At 37.3% G+C, this 18,462-nt stretch overlaps 1 protein-coding gene across 2 annotated transcripts in view; it reads right to left on the reverse strand.

Annotated features, from left to right (window-relative positions):
- Positions 1–3,126: 3,126 nt before the first annotated feature.
- LOC145690208 (uncharacterized) overlaps positions 3,127–18,462 on the reverse strand; it is a 44,135-nt gene continuing 28,799 nt past the window's right edge. For both annotated transcript variants that reach the window (XM_081764879.1, XM_081764878.1), the window contains one exon: positions 3,127–8,877. In XM_081764879.1, the coding sequence (XP_081621005.1) occupies positions 7,914–8,877 (964 nt within the window). In that variant the 3' untranslated portion in view covers positions 3,127–7,913. The remainder of the gene's footprint in view (positions 8,878–18,462) is intronic.

Raw genomic sequence — 18,462 nt, forward strand, 5'->3', positions numbered from 1 at the left:
TAATAATATTATGTAGATACTATAAAGGTTTGGTTTTAAATTTTAGCTGTTTTTCATTTTAAGTTTTTCACTAGAATTCAAGAAAGTGAGAGTGAGCTTAACGAAGAGTCTTAAAACATGTTTTAACAGTACATATTGTGATTCGGCAGTAACAAATGCTTTTTTAGACAACAGCTGCCCTATGGAAATATAGAACAATTACTATCCAAATATTCACTTGCATAAATTTTAGATTTAACATACTTCTTGATACATCTTGAATTACACTTCTTCGAAGCACACGTTGCAAATAACACTAGTCAACATATTTTAACTTTTTTTTTTTTCTTGTAACGAGAGAAAACCCCTCATCTTAAGGGAACAATCTGCACTGAATTCGAATATGTATACCATTTTTCTCCAGCACGTACGGTTTTCCCGCTGCAGAGGGAGTTTTAGGAAAATCCCTCAAACATTTTCCTTTTTCGCGTATTACATAACCCTAGCTCTTGTCCCCTTACGAATAATAAAACAAGAATTACACCAAAGAAAACCTGGATTGATACTCAGTAACCCCCCCCCCCCCAATAAACCCTCCAAGTTTCAGAACAATCGCTTTATTATTTCTAGAGAAGTAAAGATATTTATATGTATACTGTGTGTTTGTTCATTGCACCATATTTCAATCTCTTGATTTGGGGAAAAACGATTTGCTTCATTACCACAAGCTGTTCTTTTACATAATGGAAATCAAAAACCTTCTATACCACTTGCGCTTTCAGTGAAGATTAAAGAATCCTATACCACCATGTCAATTTTGCTAAATCTCATACATTACAAGGATCATTCTTGGCAAATAAGTTCCGATCTCAAGGTAGTTGCTATTTTATTAGGATTGCAGTGCGGTTACACGAATGCTTTTTATGTTTATGGGATAGCCGAGCTGATGACAAGCATTACGAAGTGAAAGACTGGGAACCTCGAGTGAATTACGTTCCTGGAGAATGCAACGTCAAATATGCTCCTTTGGTAGATCCTAATAAGATCCTAACTACTGCCACCACTTCATATAAAGTTAGGACTTATGAAGAACTCTGTCAAAACCATGGACATAACTGTGAAGGTTTCAAGCATATGCGACATAAGTTTCCTAACCTGAGTGATGCTAAGATTCAGCGGGAGTGTTTGTTGGTCTTCAGATTACGAAACTCATGCTTGATGATAGCTTTGATAGCAAGTTAAACAGTGCCGAGCTAGCGACCTGGACAGCATTTGTGTTGTGCACAACTTTCTGGGCAATAAGAAAGTGGAGAATTACAGGGAAATCGTACAGAACATGCTACAAAAATACACAGAATTGGGTTGTAGGATGATTTTAAAATTCCAGTTTTTTACAATTTCATCTTAGCTTTTTTCCTGTTAATCTAGGTGCTGTCAGCGACGAACAGGGGGAAAGACTCCACCAAAACATGACGACAATGGAGGAAAGGTAGCAGGGACGATGGGATCCCTCAATGGTGGGGGATTATTGTCGTGGTTTTGTTAAAGAATACAATACGTCTTACAAAAGAAGGAAGTAGTGTACATTTGTATAACTCAATAAAAGTTTCACACATTCTGGTAGTTTTAATGGCTTTTTCGTGACTTTTTTGTACATTTGTATTATTGTTTACTGTAAATTGTGATACATGTAAATTGTATAGCATTCTATTTTATGACTGTGCTTGTGGTAATTAAGCAAATAGTTTTTTTCCCCACCAAATCCAGAGATCTGAAAGCATAAATTAACGAACTAACTCTTTGGCCTATGGAACACGGAGGTTCAATGCCGCGTTCACAAAAGCTCTCCATTGACTTCTATCCTTAGCCAACTGGATCCAGTTTCTACTTTGTATTCCTATCTCTGCGAGATCAATCTTAATATTGTTCTCCCATCTGCGCCTAGGTCTTCCTAATGGTCGTTTTCCGATTGGTCTTCCAGTCAAGACTTTGAAAGCGTTTCTACTTTCTTCCATCCTAGCTACATGGCCTGCCCACCTAAGCCTCGTAGACTTGATGACCCTAACAATGTTTGGTAGACCGTATAAATTGTGTAGTTCCTCGTTATGAAGTTTCCGCCAATCCCCATTCCCGTTCCTCTTGGGTCCGAATATTCGTCTCAGGATCTATTTCTCAAATGCTTTCAGTCTATGTTCTTCCCGCAGAGTAAGCGACCATGTTTCGCAACCATACAGAACAACAGGCATGATTATCGTTTTATATATTTTAAGCTTCAAATTCCTCGACAGAATTCGCGACAACAAGAGATTTTGAACTGAATAATAACACGAATTCCCTGCTTTTAGTGGACATTTACTTTCTTCGTGAATATGATTTTCGTCTGTTAATACTGATCCTAGATATTTGAAAGTATCCACTTTGTCAAAAGTATAATTTAATACTTTAACGCCTCCATAATTTGCCGTATTATGGTCCCGATGCACTTCCATGTACTTAGTTTTCTCTGCATTTACTTCTAAACCCATGTCCCTGGAAGCGTTTAATAAGACCTCTGCATTTCTTTCTATTGTCCTCCTATCATCTCCTATTAAATTTATATCATCAGCATATACCATAACCTGGTGAACACCGTTCAACTCTCGGCCCTGGTTGTTATCTTTAAGTTTCCTTATAGCGTTAGAAATAATAATAGATTGTTCTGAAACTTGGAGGTTTCATTGAGTATCAATCAAGATTTTTTTGGTGTAATTCTTATGTTGTTATTCGTAAGGGGACAAGATCTAGGTTATGAAATTCGTGAACAGGGGAAATTTTTGAGGAAATTTCCCAAAAGTCCCGCTGTTGCAGGAAAACTGTACGTGACGGAGAAAAACTGAATGCATATTCGAATTCAGTGCATACAGTTCCTTCAAGATCAGGTGTTTTCTCTTCTGTTAGAAAACCCTTGTAAAGTAGTATAACAAATATGAAATTGATACCTTATACCCATATAAAATACATAAAAGTGAAATGCATGACTGGATAATAAAACAACACACTGGCGATATTTAATTTTATACACTAATCAACGATCAGATAGCAGTTTAACTCATGTTGTTATTTTGTATCATGAAACAGGCAAACAACTGATATTGATTCTAATAAACATTACCATCAAAATATATTTATTATCTAATTTTAGATAATATTACACTAATAAATAAATAAATAAGTACAGAAAATTAAATAAATCACATGGTTGTAAAATTCATTAGATTTCACTACGGCGAAGCGTTAATTAGAATAGAAAATCAACAGCAATAAGAGAAACACAATATCCATTAAACTTAATAATGCTATGCATGATGCAAATTATATATATAGGATGTAACAGAAAGGTACAGCAAAATTTCAGAGGTGGATTCCTTATGGGTAGGCAAGCAAAAAAGTTCATATGACCATATGTCAGGAAATGCATCGTTATAGAGTTACGGCCACTGAACCGTCTGATGTTTTGACATAGTCACATTCTGGACGCCCCTTAATATGACTTAATTTAAACCTCAATAGCTCACCCCCTAATTAAGTTAGGAAGATAAGTTTGGTACCAATCTGTTCCTGAAGGATGAAGCTTTCCGCCAATATGTATTTCATTGACGTGGGGGGTACCACGGATGATGGGGGAGGGAAACTACATATTGTTTTGTTTTTTTGCCATCACGTCAACCGTGGTACCCTCCACATACATGAAATATATATCTGTCGAAAGCTTCATCCTTTAGGAACACATTAATACCAAAATTATCTCCCTAGCTTAATTAGGGGGTGAGCTACTGAGGTTTAAATTAAGTCATATTAAGGGGCGACCAGAATGAGACTATTTCACAGCATCAGACGGCTCAATGGTCGTAACTCTGTAACGATGCATTTCCTGACAGGGTCAGATAAAAAAAAAAAAGCTTGTCTACCCATAAGGAATCCACCCCTGAAATTTTGCCGTACCTTTTTGTTACACCCTGTACATATATAACAATTATGATTTAACACCCTTATGAGATCCCGATTAGGCTGCCTTTAAGGATAATTGCATCTTTGTTCATCTTCGTGTAAAAGGAGAGTAAGAACCGTTTGGGTGGAAGGAGTTTTGGCCTTACACGAATAAAAGTTAAACCAATTGAACAATGTATTCCTTCAACCTTCCCGATACAGAACAATACGAAATCGCAGAATACAATGTTATTCAAGTCACAAACAAGTTCAGAAAACTTAATATGGATAACATTTCAATGAAATTCAGGATAGTTAAAAGTACGGAAAACTGTTATAACAAATAACGTTTAACATTCAATGCTTTTTTCTTTTTCAGCAATGCTCTATTTCCGGAAGGTTCCTGGTCATATGATTATCGTACGCACTTTGGGCATGGAGGACTAGAGTTCGATTTTTAGTAAGAGCTCATGTAGTATGGACCCTACGTTAAGCTGTAGGTCCGTTTCATATAGTCTCGACACGAAACGGGGTTCTAAAGTCCAAATCAACCAATCAATCAACTCATCCGGTCACTAAGTAAATATTTGTATGAACAAAAGCATTCAGCAATACCGATTGGTGATAGCCATGATTGGTCTATTTGATGTTGATACCTCCTTTTACTTTGGATTCAATAGGTTTCCACTTAAGGGACTACACCGAAGTGCAAGTAATGTGATGTCGCACCTTCGTGTTCTTTGTATTTATAATAATATATGGAAAGGGAAAAAAGTTGTAAAAACTCCAAAAGGTTGATATTCAGAAAAAGGTGCTTGCATGAAAAAATGCAACCAAACAAAGGAGTGTTTTCTGTATCAGCGTGTCTACTAAAATTCCAAAATGAAATTTCGTGACCTTTTCTTTAGCAAACCATAAATTTTCGTAACATTCAAAAACTAATATTCTATATTCTTCAGCACTTATCTTTATCTTATCTCTACTTTCAAAGGCTGTTCCCTGGAGCGATAAAAAATTGGTGTTTTCTCATAGTTGAATCAACTGGTTAGATGCATAGGTGGTTTCGGCGACGCGATGCGACTTGCATCGCCACTGCTCAATAATGCCAGCTGAAGGACAGTCTCAAGAGCAAATTTGAATTTGAATTAGGCCGAATTTTCATGCACGCGATAGAAGCGTGCTTTGCTTGAGATTTGGTAGCGTCTGAAGCCGACAATAGACATTTTTGGCGGTGAATTTTGACGTTGTATACAATAAAATTTTCCAGTCTGTACTTATATTCGTAGATAAAAAAAAAAATCGTGACCATAAAGCTAAATTTCGTGACTTTTTCATGACTTTCGTGACCGATAGATACCCTGTTTTTTTTTTTTATTTATTTATTTACTCTTGCAACAATAAGTAATTTGGGCATTTTAATGCCAAAGAAAAATTAATGTGTAGCACCTAAAATTCCTAGCTCTACTCTGTATTCGTTATTCACAGCCCACGAAAGGAAACAGTTCTATTAACAGCGAAATAAAATCTATATACTAGGAAATGTCCCTGTGTCACTATGAACAATATTTTGACCTCTTTTTGTGTGTACACCTTGAATTCGTGTAAATAAGTATATTCGTATTAAGTCCAAAGGTTTAAAATAACATGTAATAATACTAAAACTCCTACATTCAAAATAAATATGTTTAATTATAACATCTGAATCACAGGGTGGTGATTCTTTCGGTACTAGACCCAAGAAAATGTGAATATTTCAAACACTACCGTATTAAATAGATTTTGAATATGTGACTACGTATATTGCTCCACGAGAAGCATAGTCCTTCCCGCTGATTTAGTGGCTAGTGCGTATGTCTTTTGTACACAAGATCCCAACTTCAGTTTCCGGTGAAAGAGCACAAAAAATAATTTCACATCCACTTCCATTAATCGTCTGTCCTCCTTATCCTAGTAATCTCACGTCAAATGTTTTCCAGTTTCTTCGTAGCTTATTGCATAAGCTTTATACTTTTAAGGTTAAAAAAACTTAAGTCAGATATTGACGGCCTTAAGCACTTCGAAATAATCCAGTCATAAAGTTTCTTGTGCCTCCATTCCAGTTAAGTCAAATCGAGCTTTATTTGATTACCATGTTATGCCCACTTCATAGTACTCGCAAAAGAGATTCCCTTTGCAATATGCCATTCCTTTCCAGTGTATTTTTAATTCCTGGACAATAGTAACGCGGTAAGTCTTCAACTTTGCTTTTTTGCGTTCTCTGATTGGTTGACTTTTAATTCCCGGACGGCGGTAACTGAACAAGACAAGCCAGTTTCGTAAAAAAACTGCGTGCAGATTTCTTTGGCAATTGTTAGAGCTAGGAATTTTAGGTGCTATACCTTACTCTTTTTGGGATTAAAATGCCCAAGTTAGTTTGTCATGCAAAGAAAACAACATTAAATTAACACTCTTAAGTGTTTAGCTTGCTCCTTTTGTCAGTATCATTATCTTTTTGCGGTCTTGTTTAAAACTTTTTTGGTTCCTTTTCCGCATTTTATTTCTGTAACAATTAAATAAGGAACACTGAGAGGATGTATCATTACATTAGATTTCACTTCACTGTAGTCTTCTTAGGCGAAAGCTATTGAATAAATAATAATGGAAGGTGTCAACCTCAAATTGACTAATCACATCTATCACCAATCGTATTGTTGAATGTTTTTGTTCACATAAATATTTACATAGTGACTGGATGGGTTGATTGCTTTGGATTTTAGCGTTCCGTTTAGCATAAGATGTGGCTCATCAGCTTGGAGTGGGACCCAAATCAAATGAGCTCCCACCGACAACTGAAACCGGGTCTCCCGCGCCATATGCTAACCATATGACCACGACCCTTACCTAGTGATCGGAGATGCAGCCTCACTGAAGAAAGAAAAAATAAAAAGAACCGTTAAATGTTATGTCATAATAGTTTTCTGGATTTATGGCTTTAATAACATTGTGTTCTGGGACTTGTTTTAGGCAGACTTTTCAATACATCAGTGAACTTTGAGTCCTTACCTAGGTATATATGATGTAACTAGTTTTGCTATTGAGTTGAGTTGATTTGCAGTTTAACGGCCCTTTCAGCAACGAGGCTATATGAAACAGGACCTACTGATTACGTGAAATCCGAACCACATGAGCTCCCGCCGGGAATCGAACCAGGGTCTCCCATGCCAAAGGCGTGTACGCTAACCGCTTAGTCATGAAGGAGCTCTTGGTTTTGCTACTGTTTCCACGAATTTCGCACCTTTCTAAACCAAAATTTTGCATCTTAAATTCTTAAGTCTAGTGATAGTTGCAAGCATTGCTTTACGTATGCCACTATTTGATCCGTCATCGATGGCTTGCCATCTGCATGGATATTAAGAATCCTTCCTGTCGCCCTTTTACTTAGTTACGAAATTTGCAATCCTCTCCTTTACTGGCGCTTTCCTAAAGATAAAAAATACACGCTCCTTCACCATTCTCTTTTAGTATCACGTAATACAATGACAGCAGTATGTGACATGAAACCAGCCAGTCATTGTCCTGACGGTACCTCGATTTTCCCTCTCCCTTCCCAATGTCCCACGTTTTTAAGAACGCACATTTTATAATTATAAATCAACAACTTGCTGAAGTATTAACGTTTTCTTGGGTCTACTACCAAAAGAATCGTCTTGTATAATACAAACAGACTTTGCAATTTTGAAGTCGTATAAATATTTTTAGGATGCACCCTGCTGGTAAAAAATAATATTTCAACACAAAAATATGTAAACAATTTAGTAATCAACGCCTCGCCATAGTTTAAATTACAATACATTCTTAAAAACTTTATGGAGAAAAGTCCTCAATTTTAATGAGTCAGACAATTTTCTTGGTTCCACTATTGTGAAACAAAATCATTAAAATTTACGGAAAGACATATAAATAATAATTCATTCAGAAAATACAAACAATTATGAACTATCATGATCTGTAGTATTTGAATCATTTGTTGTCGTTACTGTTGTATCTGCATGATCTGTCTCAAGAAGAATTGAGTCATTAGCAGATGCAGCTATAGCCAATTCTGTTACTAAACCCTTCAAATGTTGATCCAATTGATATTTGTGACGGAAGGACAACGAACAATGAGCACACTGATACGGCTTAACCCCTGTATGTATCCTAGTATGCACCATAAGAACATTTTTCATTCGGAAAGATTTGCCACAAAAGTCACAGGTGTACGGGTTTTCACCTGTATGGATGCGACCATGCATTATAAGTTCATTTTTGTCCCGATATGATTTCCCACAAAATTCACACATGAATGGCTTATTCTCCACGTGGGTGAGTTCATGCAATCGTAAGTTACAACTCTTCTTGAAGGCTTTATCGCAGAGTTTACACTTATACGGCCGCTCGTTAGTATGCACACGCATATGTAAAACTAGTTGACTTTTCATAATAAATGCGTACTTACATAGATCACATACAAACGGGCGTTCCCCTGTGTGATTTCGTTCATGTCGAATAAACTTGGCTTTTAGTTTAAATATTTCACCACAGAAACGACACTTGAAATGTTTGTTTCGTATATGACTTGCCAGATGGACTTTATAGCCACGCAGTGTCTGAAACACCTGTGGACAATGCTCACAGCTATAGCTGTCTTGGACATCTTGCTTTTTTCTTCGACGATACCTCTTAGGTTTCGGTGGGCTAACCTTCTTCGTGGTGTTGGCTTTGCAGCTGCCTTTCTCAGTGTTTGCAACACTGTTTTCTGGTCTATTATCATCTTTGTTGGCAACACTGTTTTCTGGTCTATTATCATCTTGGTTGGCAACACTGTTTTCTGGTCTATTATCATCTTGGTTGGCAACACTGTTTTCTGGTTTATTATCATCTTTGTTAGCATCTGATGAGATTGATGTAATGCTAAGGAATAAAATAAATTATATAATTTTAATAAAACGTTAAATGATTTCACTTCTAATATTAGGCAACATACACAAGTATAAAATGAAACTATTTTACTTTAAAGCTGTGTGTTTTACTCTTTTTTCGGGATCTGTTTACACGACATTCCATATTTCGTTCACTCAAATTACTTCAAACTTCTAGTCAAATGCAGTTCTAAACACCAGGCGAGTGTAGGGTTACCACCTTTCATAGGACCTATCCCAAGCGGTTTAAGGAATCACACAGGAACTAGTATGCGCTCTGTCTAAATATCCATGTTTCAGAATTCACCGATACCAGCGAAACGAACGCACCATTAGTGTTTAAAGGAGTATCCCTATACTTCAACTTCCTTTTCAAGTTCGTTTCGCCGATAACAGAGGATGGTAAAACATGGATGGGTCGAAAAACGTCTCATTTCAGAGTTATGATCCGCCGAATATTCGAAAAATTACGTTTCAAAAGCCCTGGCTTAGAAACTATAGGACATATCCCAAGCGGTTTAAGGAATCACACAGGAACTAGTATGCGCTCTGTCTAAATATCCATGTTTCAGAATTCACCGATACCAGCGAAACGAACGCACCATTAGTGTTTAAAGGAGTATCCCTATACTTCAACTTCCTTTTCAAGTTCGTTTCGCCGATAACAGAGGATGGTAAAACATGGATATTTAGATAGAGCGCATACTAGTTCCTGTGTAATTCCTTAAAACGCTTGGGATAGGTCCTATAGTTTCTACGCCAGGGAGTTTTGAAACGTGATTTTTCGAATATTCGGCGTTTCATAACTCTGAAAGGAGACGTTTTTCGACCCACGTCCATTGGAACTTTTTTCTTTCATTTCTTATAAGGAATCACCTCCGAAAGTTTTTCGGTTGAGTTACCTTCTACCCCGTATATATACACATTGGCGAAAATGCATTTAAGAACACCCTACATGCACACATATCGTTCAATTCAAGTCGAATTCACAGCACAAAATTCTAATAGAGGGCATGTTGCTAATTGTTTGAAGGTTGTCGGACAACACGATAAGTGTGTGTGGAACCTAATCTGTATCTGCAACGCTAGAACAAACTCCGCGAACGCCTATTGTACAAGTAAGTGACTTCTCCGCAGAATTAGCGCTCGTATGGATCATGACGGATCAGTGGTTTACTGGTGGTTGTTTCTTGATGGTTTGAAGTTTAACATACCTTGTAGCATCAAATGCTATATGAGATACCTTCAGACTAACGTGGGATCATAATCAAATGAGCTTGCAACAGGAATAGCACACGGGTCTCCAGCATGTGTGTCAACAATATAGGCACGAAGAAGCTTGTATTCATTGGTGGTAAACACGATGGGACGCAGAGGTTTCCATAGCAGAAGTGATCGGACTACCGTAACTGACCGACTCACATTGGACGAAATGCACAATCTAGCTGTATTCCGAAAGTTTTTCGGTTGAGTTACCTTCTACCCCGTATATATACACATTGGCGAAAATGCATTTAAGAACACCCTACATGCACACATATCGTTCAATTCAAGTCGAATTCACAGCACAAAATTCTAATAGAGGGCATGTTGCTAATTGTTTGAAGGTTGTCGGACAACACGATAAGTGTGTGTGGAACCTAATCTGCATCTGCAACGCTAGAACAAACTCCGCGAACGCCTATTGTACAAGTAAGTGACTTCTCCGCAGAATTAGCGCTCGTATGGATCATGACGGATCAGTGGTTTACTGGTGGTTGTTTCTTGATGGTCTGAAGTTTAACATACCTTGTAGCATCAAATGCCATATGAGATACCTTCAGATTAACGTGGGATCATAATCAAATGAGCTTGCAACAGGAATAGCACACGGGTCTCCAGCATGTGTGTCAACAATATAGGCACGAAGAAGCTTGTATTCATTGGTGGTAAACACGATGGGACGCAGAGGTTTCCATAGCAGAAGTGATCGGACTACCTTAACTGACCGACTCACATTGGACGAAATGCACAATCTAGCTGTGCAGAAGTCCAAAATGAAGTTGCTGGAAATTGCACCCATTGTATCTGTAATGAGTCAAAGAAATCACAGATAACAGGAACAACAGTAGAAAAAATATGACGTTCTACAGGGAAATGGGTTGGCACGCATAAAAGACAGGTTGTGATACGGTAGCAGGTATTACTAATAGTGGTCAGATTTAGAGGATCAAAGTTAACCTATCGTGCTCAACGTTTGCTCGATTGTTAGGAAACGAGAACCGCTGCAGGGATGTACTGTGATTGAAATACAAATAGAGTGAAAAATTAAACGAGTTTACCACAAGTAGTACGCGTACAATATCGGAAGTTGCTGTTCGCACAAAAGAAGTATGTGATATTGCATTTTAATGGAAAATAATAAAGATGTACATGTTTATTTTCCATTAACATCTTTATTATTAATGGAAAGATGTAGTTCCGATATTTTAGCAGATCATGTACGAACGGGGGATGCAATACCCGTGATAGACATTCGGTATCTGTACGACCGGCTGCTTGCCCGAACTTCCGCTTGTGGGCCCTCTCGTAGTGACTGCACGTGCTATTCAAATGAGTACTCTATTTGAACCTCAATGTAATGTCTTTAGGATGTCTTATCGGGATCATGTTGGAATCTTACTATGATCTTCTTATGTACCAAGTTTGGGCAGAACCCATGAGTTCCCACTGGGTGTTCTTAAATCTGTTTCTACTATATTTTTAAGGTTAAAATAATGTTCTATCAAAACAACATTTAAACTCCCCAGAATATTAAAGCAAACTTCGCAATGTTTATATATATATGCGCCATTTACGTTGGTACAATGGCTTTTTTTTTAAAAAAAATCACAAAATATTTTTAAAAATGTAACAAGCGCTAAAGCTAAAAGCACACGTGCTAACATTATCTAAATAACTAAATGGCTGACTTATGGATATTTTTTTTTATTTGAAACTGATTAATTTAGAAAATTTGAAGGAACATTCAGTAAGTCATGAACGAATGACAAAAGGAAAAGTGACGAATTGCAAGAATAATAATCTACGGACCTAAGAATTGTAAGTCTGTAAAAAAGTTTATGTGTGTATGCCAAATTTGTTCTATCTCTGTGGTGAACACTGGTGTGGAGTATTTCTCTTTTTTTACAAACACTAGTGCATCATTATTACAAGTATGTGTGTTAGGGATGCGCTCGAGTCGAGACATGTCTCGAATTTCGACTCGACTCGACTCGAATTCGAGTCGAGACACACTTTGTAAAATTCGAGACGAGTCGAGACAAACGTATTTCTCGACTCGAATTTTCGAGTCGAGACGGCTCTTAAAAATCTCGACTCGACTCGAATGTCTCGAAAATCTTTCTATAATTTTTAATATTATTTTGAAGAAAGTATTCACTCAGAAACAGCCTTGAAACCAATTCCAGCTTTTATTCCTTCAGAAAGGTACAGAACGCATAAAATTAATAGTTAATCTTTAAAGATCAAGATTTAATTTTCAGATCAATTCAGTTAATTAGAACTAATAGTTAATGTCGTTGTATTTGGTTGTACTGCAAATATAATGATAATAATAATAATAATTGATTATCTAGTTTGTATAAAACTATTATCCGTAGTCTAAATCTAGTTTGTATAAAACTATTGCGATAAAGTGAACTTCATAAATTCTCTGAATGAGCAGTTGGTAGTCTATAGTAATTTAGCATAGTTATAAGTATTGTGTTTTCGTTCCCATGAACGCAAAAGGGTTACGTAACTTCTGGATTATTCGCTTGCCCAACTATTCTGAGGCTTTAATATGTTGCAGCATATCACGAGCTACGGATAATATATAATGTAACATTTGTTGTACATCACATATTATGATACGAGACTATTTTACATAGTATATCTTATCTAATATAAATAAAATAAAGAGTTTGTTTGTGTGTTTGTCTGTCTGTCTGTGTGCGACCTGGGGACCAGACGAGTGGACCGAGAGTTCCCAAAATTTGGTCACGTGTACCTTAGTCCAGGCCCCAGATCAAGACGAAGCGTTTTTTTTTTTTTTAATTTCGAACCAGGGGGTCTCGGGGGGGACGTTTACTGGGACCGACCTGGGGACCAGACAAGTTGACCGAGAGTTACCAAAGTTTGGTCACGGATACCTTGGTCCAGGTCCCAGTCTAAGGCGAAGCGTTTTTGTCAAAATTGGAACCAGGGGGTCTCAGGGGGGCGTTTAGCGAGACATGTAGTAAAAGTAATCCAAATTGATCGACATTAGTGTCAAATCCATATTTTCACGGTCGCTGAGATCAATGGTGACACTTCCATCAGCGATGACTTGCAAATTCAACTACTACTGTATGCGGGCCGGGTGTCAGCGGGTGAGGAATACCGAGACATGTATAAATAGCCCATATTGATTGATACTAGTGTCAAATCCATAGTTTTCGCGGTCACTGAAATGAATGGTGATACTTCCACAGGTGTTGACTTCCAAATACAGACCCCATGCGAAGAATGGGTATATTAAGCTAGTATTACAATAAATGGACTGCTTGGATGCCAAGAACTAGTACAGATAAGTACCATTCACTTCTATGAATAGGTATTTTTTTAAAGGATTTTTGTAAACACTAAGTTATAAAACAATGAACTACATACAGTAGTTATGGTTTTGGTTCCCAACATAAAAGAAATATGGATTGTTCATGAGATATTGAACTTCAACTTTCACTCCTGGAAAATTTCAATTTTGGAGTTAGGTCACTTGGAATCAAAGCAGTTCACTGTAAGATAAATACATTCCGCACATTAGTAACATAGTTGTTCAGGGACCTTCGATTTCCATCCTCTCAAATGAAAGCTGAACGATTGCTTGATACATGCTGACTATATAGGAGAAATAGTGTATTAAGTTTTCGAGCTTTGGTGCGTATCCGAATTTACACTCTGATATAACTTTAAGTTCACACTCAAATCGAGCTAATTGTTTAATGCATTTCGAAAGCTTTTGTTTTTATGCAGCTCATTAAGGAAAATCTATTTCATAATCGTAACATTTATGTACTAAGAAACTATGAACGTAAAGTGGACTCGACCTAGCCCCGTGGCCGCTGTGACTCAGTGGCACAGCTCTCACCCTTGGTGTGTGAGGACTCTGATTCTGTGTGTGTGTGTGAACTCCGCGGCTAGTGTACGCGTCTTTGCCGTGGAAGACTCGGGTTCAATTCCCGGCGCGAGCTCATGTAGTTCGGATTCCACGTTAATCAGTAGGTCTACATTTCATATATCCTCGCTGCTGAAAGAGACGGTAAAGTCAAAATCAACTCAACAATATATATGTGTGTGTGCTTATGTGAATTTCCTCGTGGCTGTATGGTTAACACATACGCCTTGATCGCGGGAGACTCTGGTTCGATTTACGGTGGAAGCTCATGAAGTTGTTACCGGTATCCCACGTTAAACTGTAGATCCATGCCTCATATAACCAGAGATATAATATATATGCCTTTGATACACTTATTTTCCGACTTGGAAGCCATCGAAAATTTCCGGACACAGAGTCCCGTAGACCGAAAATGAGAAACATGGCTACAGAGTAAAACAGCCATAGAAATTTAAGCTTTTTAGGCTAACTTAATCCTTACATATAATGCAACTAGCTTGGCCAAGTTATAATGGAGGAAATGCTATCATTGCAACACTCTGAGAATAGAAAATGTTCGTCAGGTATTACTATCCCCCCCCCTCTCCTGCAGAATGAAAACCCTGACTAAAACTCAATATATATATATAAAACTATTTTGTGTAATGTAACAAACAGTGGCGGATAGTATTCATGTTTCCTTGCAGAGGTCCTTACGAGGGTTCGCTTCCATCTTCCTCTCCCCAAGAACTAAAATAAATTAAAAAATTGCTATTACTTGTTAATCTTGTACAAAGGACGCAATTAAAGTCCCAGTGTACCACCCCTTCACATTTAGATTTTTCCCCTGGAAGAAAACCAGTTATTATTGTTTCTTGATTTCTCAGTCTCACCCACATAAACATACGAATAGAATTACAGGATAGGACATGTTTAGAGTGCTTGCACGTGACATCTAACTATATTTCTCATCAAATGTGTCACAGATGAAAATTTCCGTTTGTACTGCCTCTATTTTCTGGTACATATGTTTCATTTATGTTATGTTGCTAAAATTCGTTAGGAAACAAGTACAGACTGCGCCTGTGTGCCTGACAAAACGTAAATGTACTGGATAATTATTTCTTCACTTTCTTCCAGAAAAAAAAGTAACCCATCTCATGTCGGCTAACAAAAGGAGGTAGCGGACCAAAGATAGCCGTTGTTTACCTAAGGTCGTTACACAGCAGGGGTTTCATTCAGTCAGAGGGAAAAGAAAAAATAATTTAAGGTTTCTACATTTGTTTTGAACTGCAATATACTTCTTCCTTTTATTTTAAGAACCATTTCCTTCTCATTTGTCTGCATCAGAAAAAAAATGCAAAAAAATCACTAGAATGTGCCTATTTACCCAAAGTACGTACTAGATCACTAGTTCAATAGTAAAATCACTAAATCTAGTACGAAATCATAAATGTGTCATCCCTGGGTTGGAGAGAAAGTAATGGTTGGAGTAAAAACTAGTCCGTATTTCTACTGCGTTTTGTTGTTGAATTCACAGAAATGTTCAAAAATAAATTCAAGAAGTAAAACACGGTCCCACAAAAGACTGTTTACTTGCTCACTGGTTTTCGTATTGTGAACTGAAACTCAAGTGCGCAGTCATGTTGAATACTTCTGTCCCTTTCTACTTTACAACTTGAGGTGGGATGAGGGTCAGGATAGATCTAGTGATATACCGCTAAAGGAAGTGCTTCAGTACAGAGTCGGAAGCGGTATGTATTGTTTATACTACTTACAACGTTACCCCCACATAAAATATAAATTCACCCTTTCTCCCTTCCCTTTTTCGAATACAATGAACCGACTCTTTTGCTGAAGAAAGATGCTAAAAGAAAATTGAAACATCTGTGTCTAAACTTTCTTTGAAGCGCAGTCTTTTGTATTTGTAAGGTTTTGCGAGTGTTTTCGAGATAGCCAAATCTTTTACCATGGACTCCTGCTGCGAACTGACCGTGAGTAAACACCCGATCTCGCTGTGCTCAATTTCTCTCGAACACGTGAAATGGGTTTGTTGTTTCCAAAACAGATAGGAAGTTACCTTGTGCTTTTGCATTTCTGCACGCACACAGGTACCATTGTTGTTTTAATGATCAGAAGAAATAACAAAACCATCCGATATATATGATACGAAACAGCTAACAGAGGGAGGCAAAGATAAAAGTAGGCCTATACCAAGTTTTCCGCGTGGTACCATTATGGAGAATAAATATTTGATAAAGTCACGTAGATGCGCTTAAACCTATTCCATCTGTCCTTATAACTTTTCTGGTCTCATCAATTTCTCAGGAGAATACGTACAACATATGTCCAAATTCCATATATACTCTTTCTAAACTAATGAGTAAACTCATTAAGAACACCAACTGATATCAATAAACAGGAAAGAAAACAATACTTTATACTTCTATCATTTGGTACACAGCTTGTTTCTTTTCGAAATAGCTCCTTCGTGTCAAAGCTGTGGTTAGTTTTGTTTTGTGTTAGGATGAAAGAGAGAAATGCAACATTTGCTACGCGGTGAAGTTATATATATTATTAAGATGAGCGGTGATAAGCGAGGTTTAACAAAGAGTGCCTTTCGGATGCACAATTTAACGGGAAGTTGCAGTCCGTGTTGAGAATCGAACCAAAGCTATGTAAGACATGTTATGACAAATCCAAAAGGTGTGTTGTATCGGTGCAGTACCAGTTTTTCACGTTTTTCAAAATGTTCCAAAACTCAAAGAATAATCTTTAATTTCTGATATTTTAGTCGTCACAAATTACAATTTTATAATGTAGTCAATGTTTATAATTACTGGGCAGTTGGGCGTTTAAACTAATGACATCATAATCAAGTAAAAACCATAATTGTGAGTTGAATTGATTCTGAGTTTAACGTCCCGTTCAGCAGCGAGGCTATGTGAGACGTGGACCTACTGATTAACGTGGAATCCGAACCACATGAACTCCCACCGGGAATCAAGCCCAGGTTTCCCACGCCAAAGGCAAGTATGCTAACCGTTAGCCACGAAGGAGCTCCACCATAATTTTAGTGGGCGATAAAAAATATCTCGCCAGTACTTTTACAATAAATAAAATTTTATAAGTATTAAAGAATAGTGGTAAGAGATTTTATAATAGCTCTTTTATTTATGAGATATGAGTATTTTGAAAAAAAAAACAACTAAAGAATAGGTTGGCGGAACCACAAAAGACTCGTAAAATAAACTTTCTTATAAATACATACGCACCTTACTTACCTTTTATAATTGCCATGCTTACGTTCTCCATAAAAACAGAAATTCTCTTTTAGTGATACTTTACACAAGATCATGAAGTGGGTTCAAATTTAATTAAAGGCAAAATACAATACAATAATCCACAAATATTGCAAGTGAGTTTAAAGATTTCTAAACACTAGTGCGAAACCGGGCTCTGCCGTTGCGATCGATTTACAGGTCTTGAGACGAAAGTAAGAAGGGACTTACGCACACAGTAAGTAAAAACAATTAATATGCCTGTAACTTTCCCCCAAATGGGTGTATCTTAAAACTAACCTTACCATTATTTTTCTAATTAAATTCTAGCCCGAAATTATGTATCATATTACCCTATTCCCATTTTGAAAACTTGACCTTAATTCAAAATGGCGGATTTCAAGATGGCTGCCATCAAGGTCATATCTACCATACGACTTCCCCCCAGGACTTATATGTATCCACATGCGTGTTTTCTTCACTTTTCTTCATTAACGCTCCGTTTACAAAGGGTAGTAAGGGACTTCTGTAGTAATCTCTAATAACCACATCACAACTCTTAAAAGTTATTAAAAAAAATAGAAAACATGCACCATGGCAAAAATTTGTCATCACAAGTAATGATGCATACATGCCTTCTATCAGCAAAAAAAGTTTCATTGAAATTGGAGCCGGACATTTGAGTGATGTCCCTTGTGGGATGTGATTGAACGTGACGTCAGAACACATCGCCTCCCTTCCCGGAATTTACGGGAATTAGGTGACCTGAGTGAGCACATGTGGTGCCAGCTCTCTCCAGCGACCTATCAAGGATCATTGCGTGTATGCCAAGACGTGTCGCCGTTTTTATCCATGCCAAAAGTAGACATACTGACAATTAGGTAGGTAGTCATGATGGTCTGGCTGATGTGTGCGTATATTTTAACTCGTACATTTTGTCTCGACTCGAATCTTGAGACGTCTCGACTCGAATTCGAGTCGAGTCGAGACAGAGACTGTCGAGTCGAGACAGGCTTAAATCTCGACTCGACTCGACTCGAATGCATCCCTAATGTGTATCATTTAAACAATAGACAATCTACTATTTAACAGTTATTTTTTCTAGATATAAAGTAAACAAATAAATGATCTCTTTCAATAT

The sequence above is a fragment of the Thermobia domestica genome, chromosome 7 (genome assembly GCF_964235325.1).
Source record: "Thermobia domestica chromosome 7, izTheDome1.hap1.1, whole genome shotgun sequence".
NCBI classification, from domain to species: Eukaryota; Metazoa; Arthropoda; class Insecta; order Zygentoma; family Lepismatidae; genus Thermobia; species Thermobia domestica.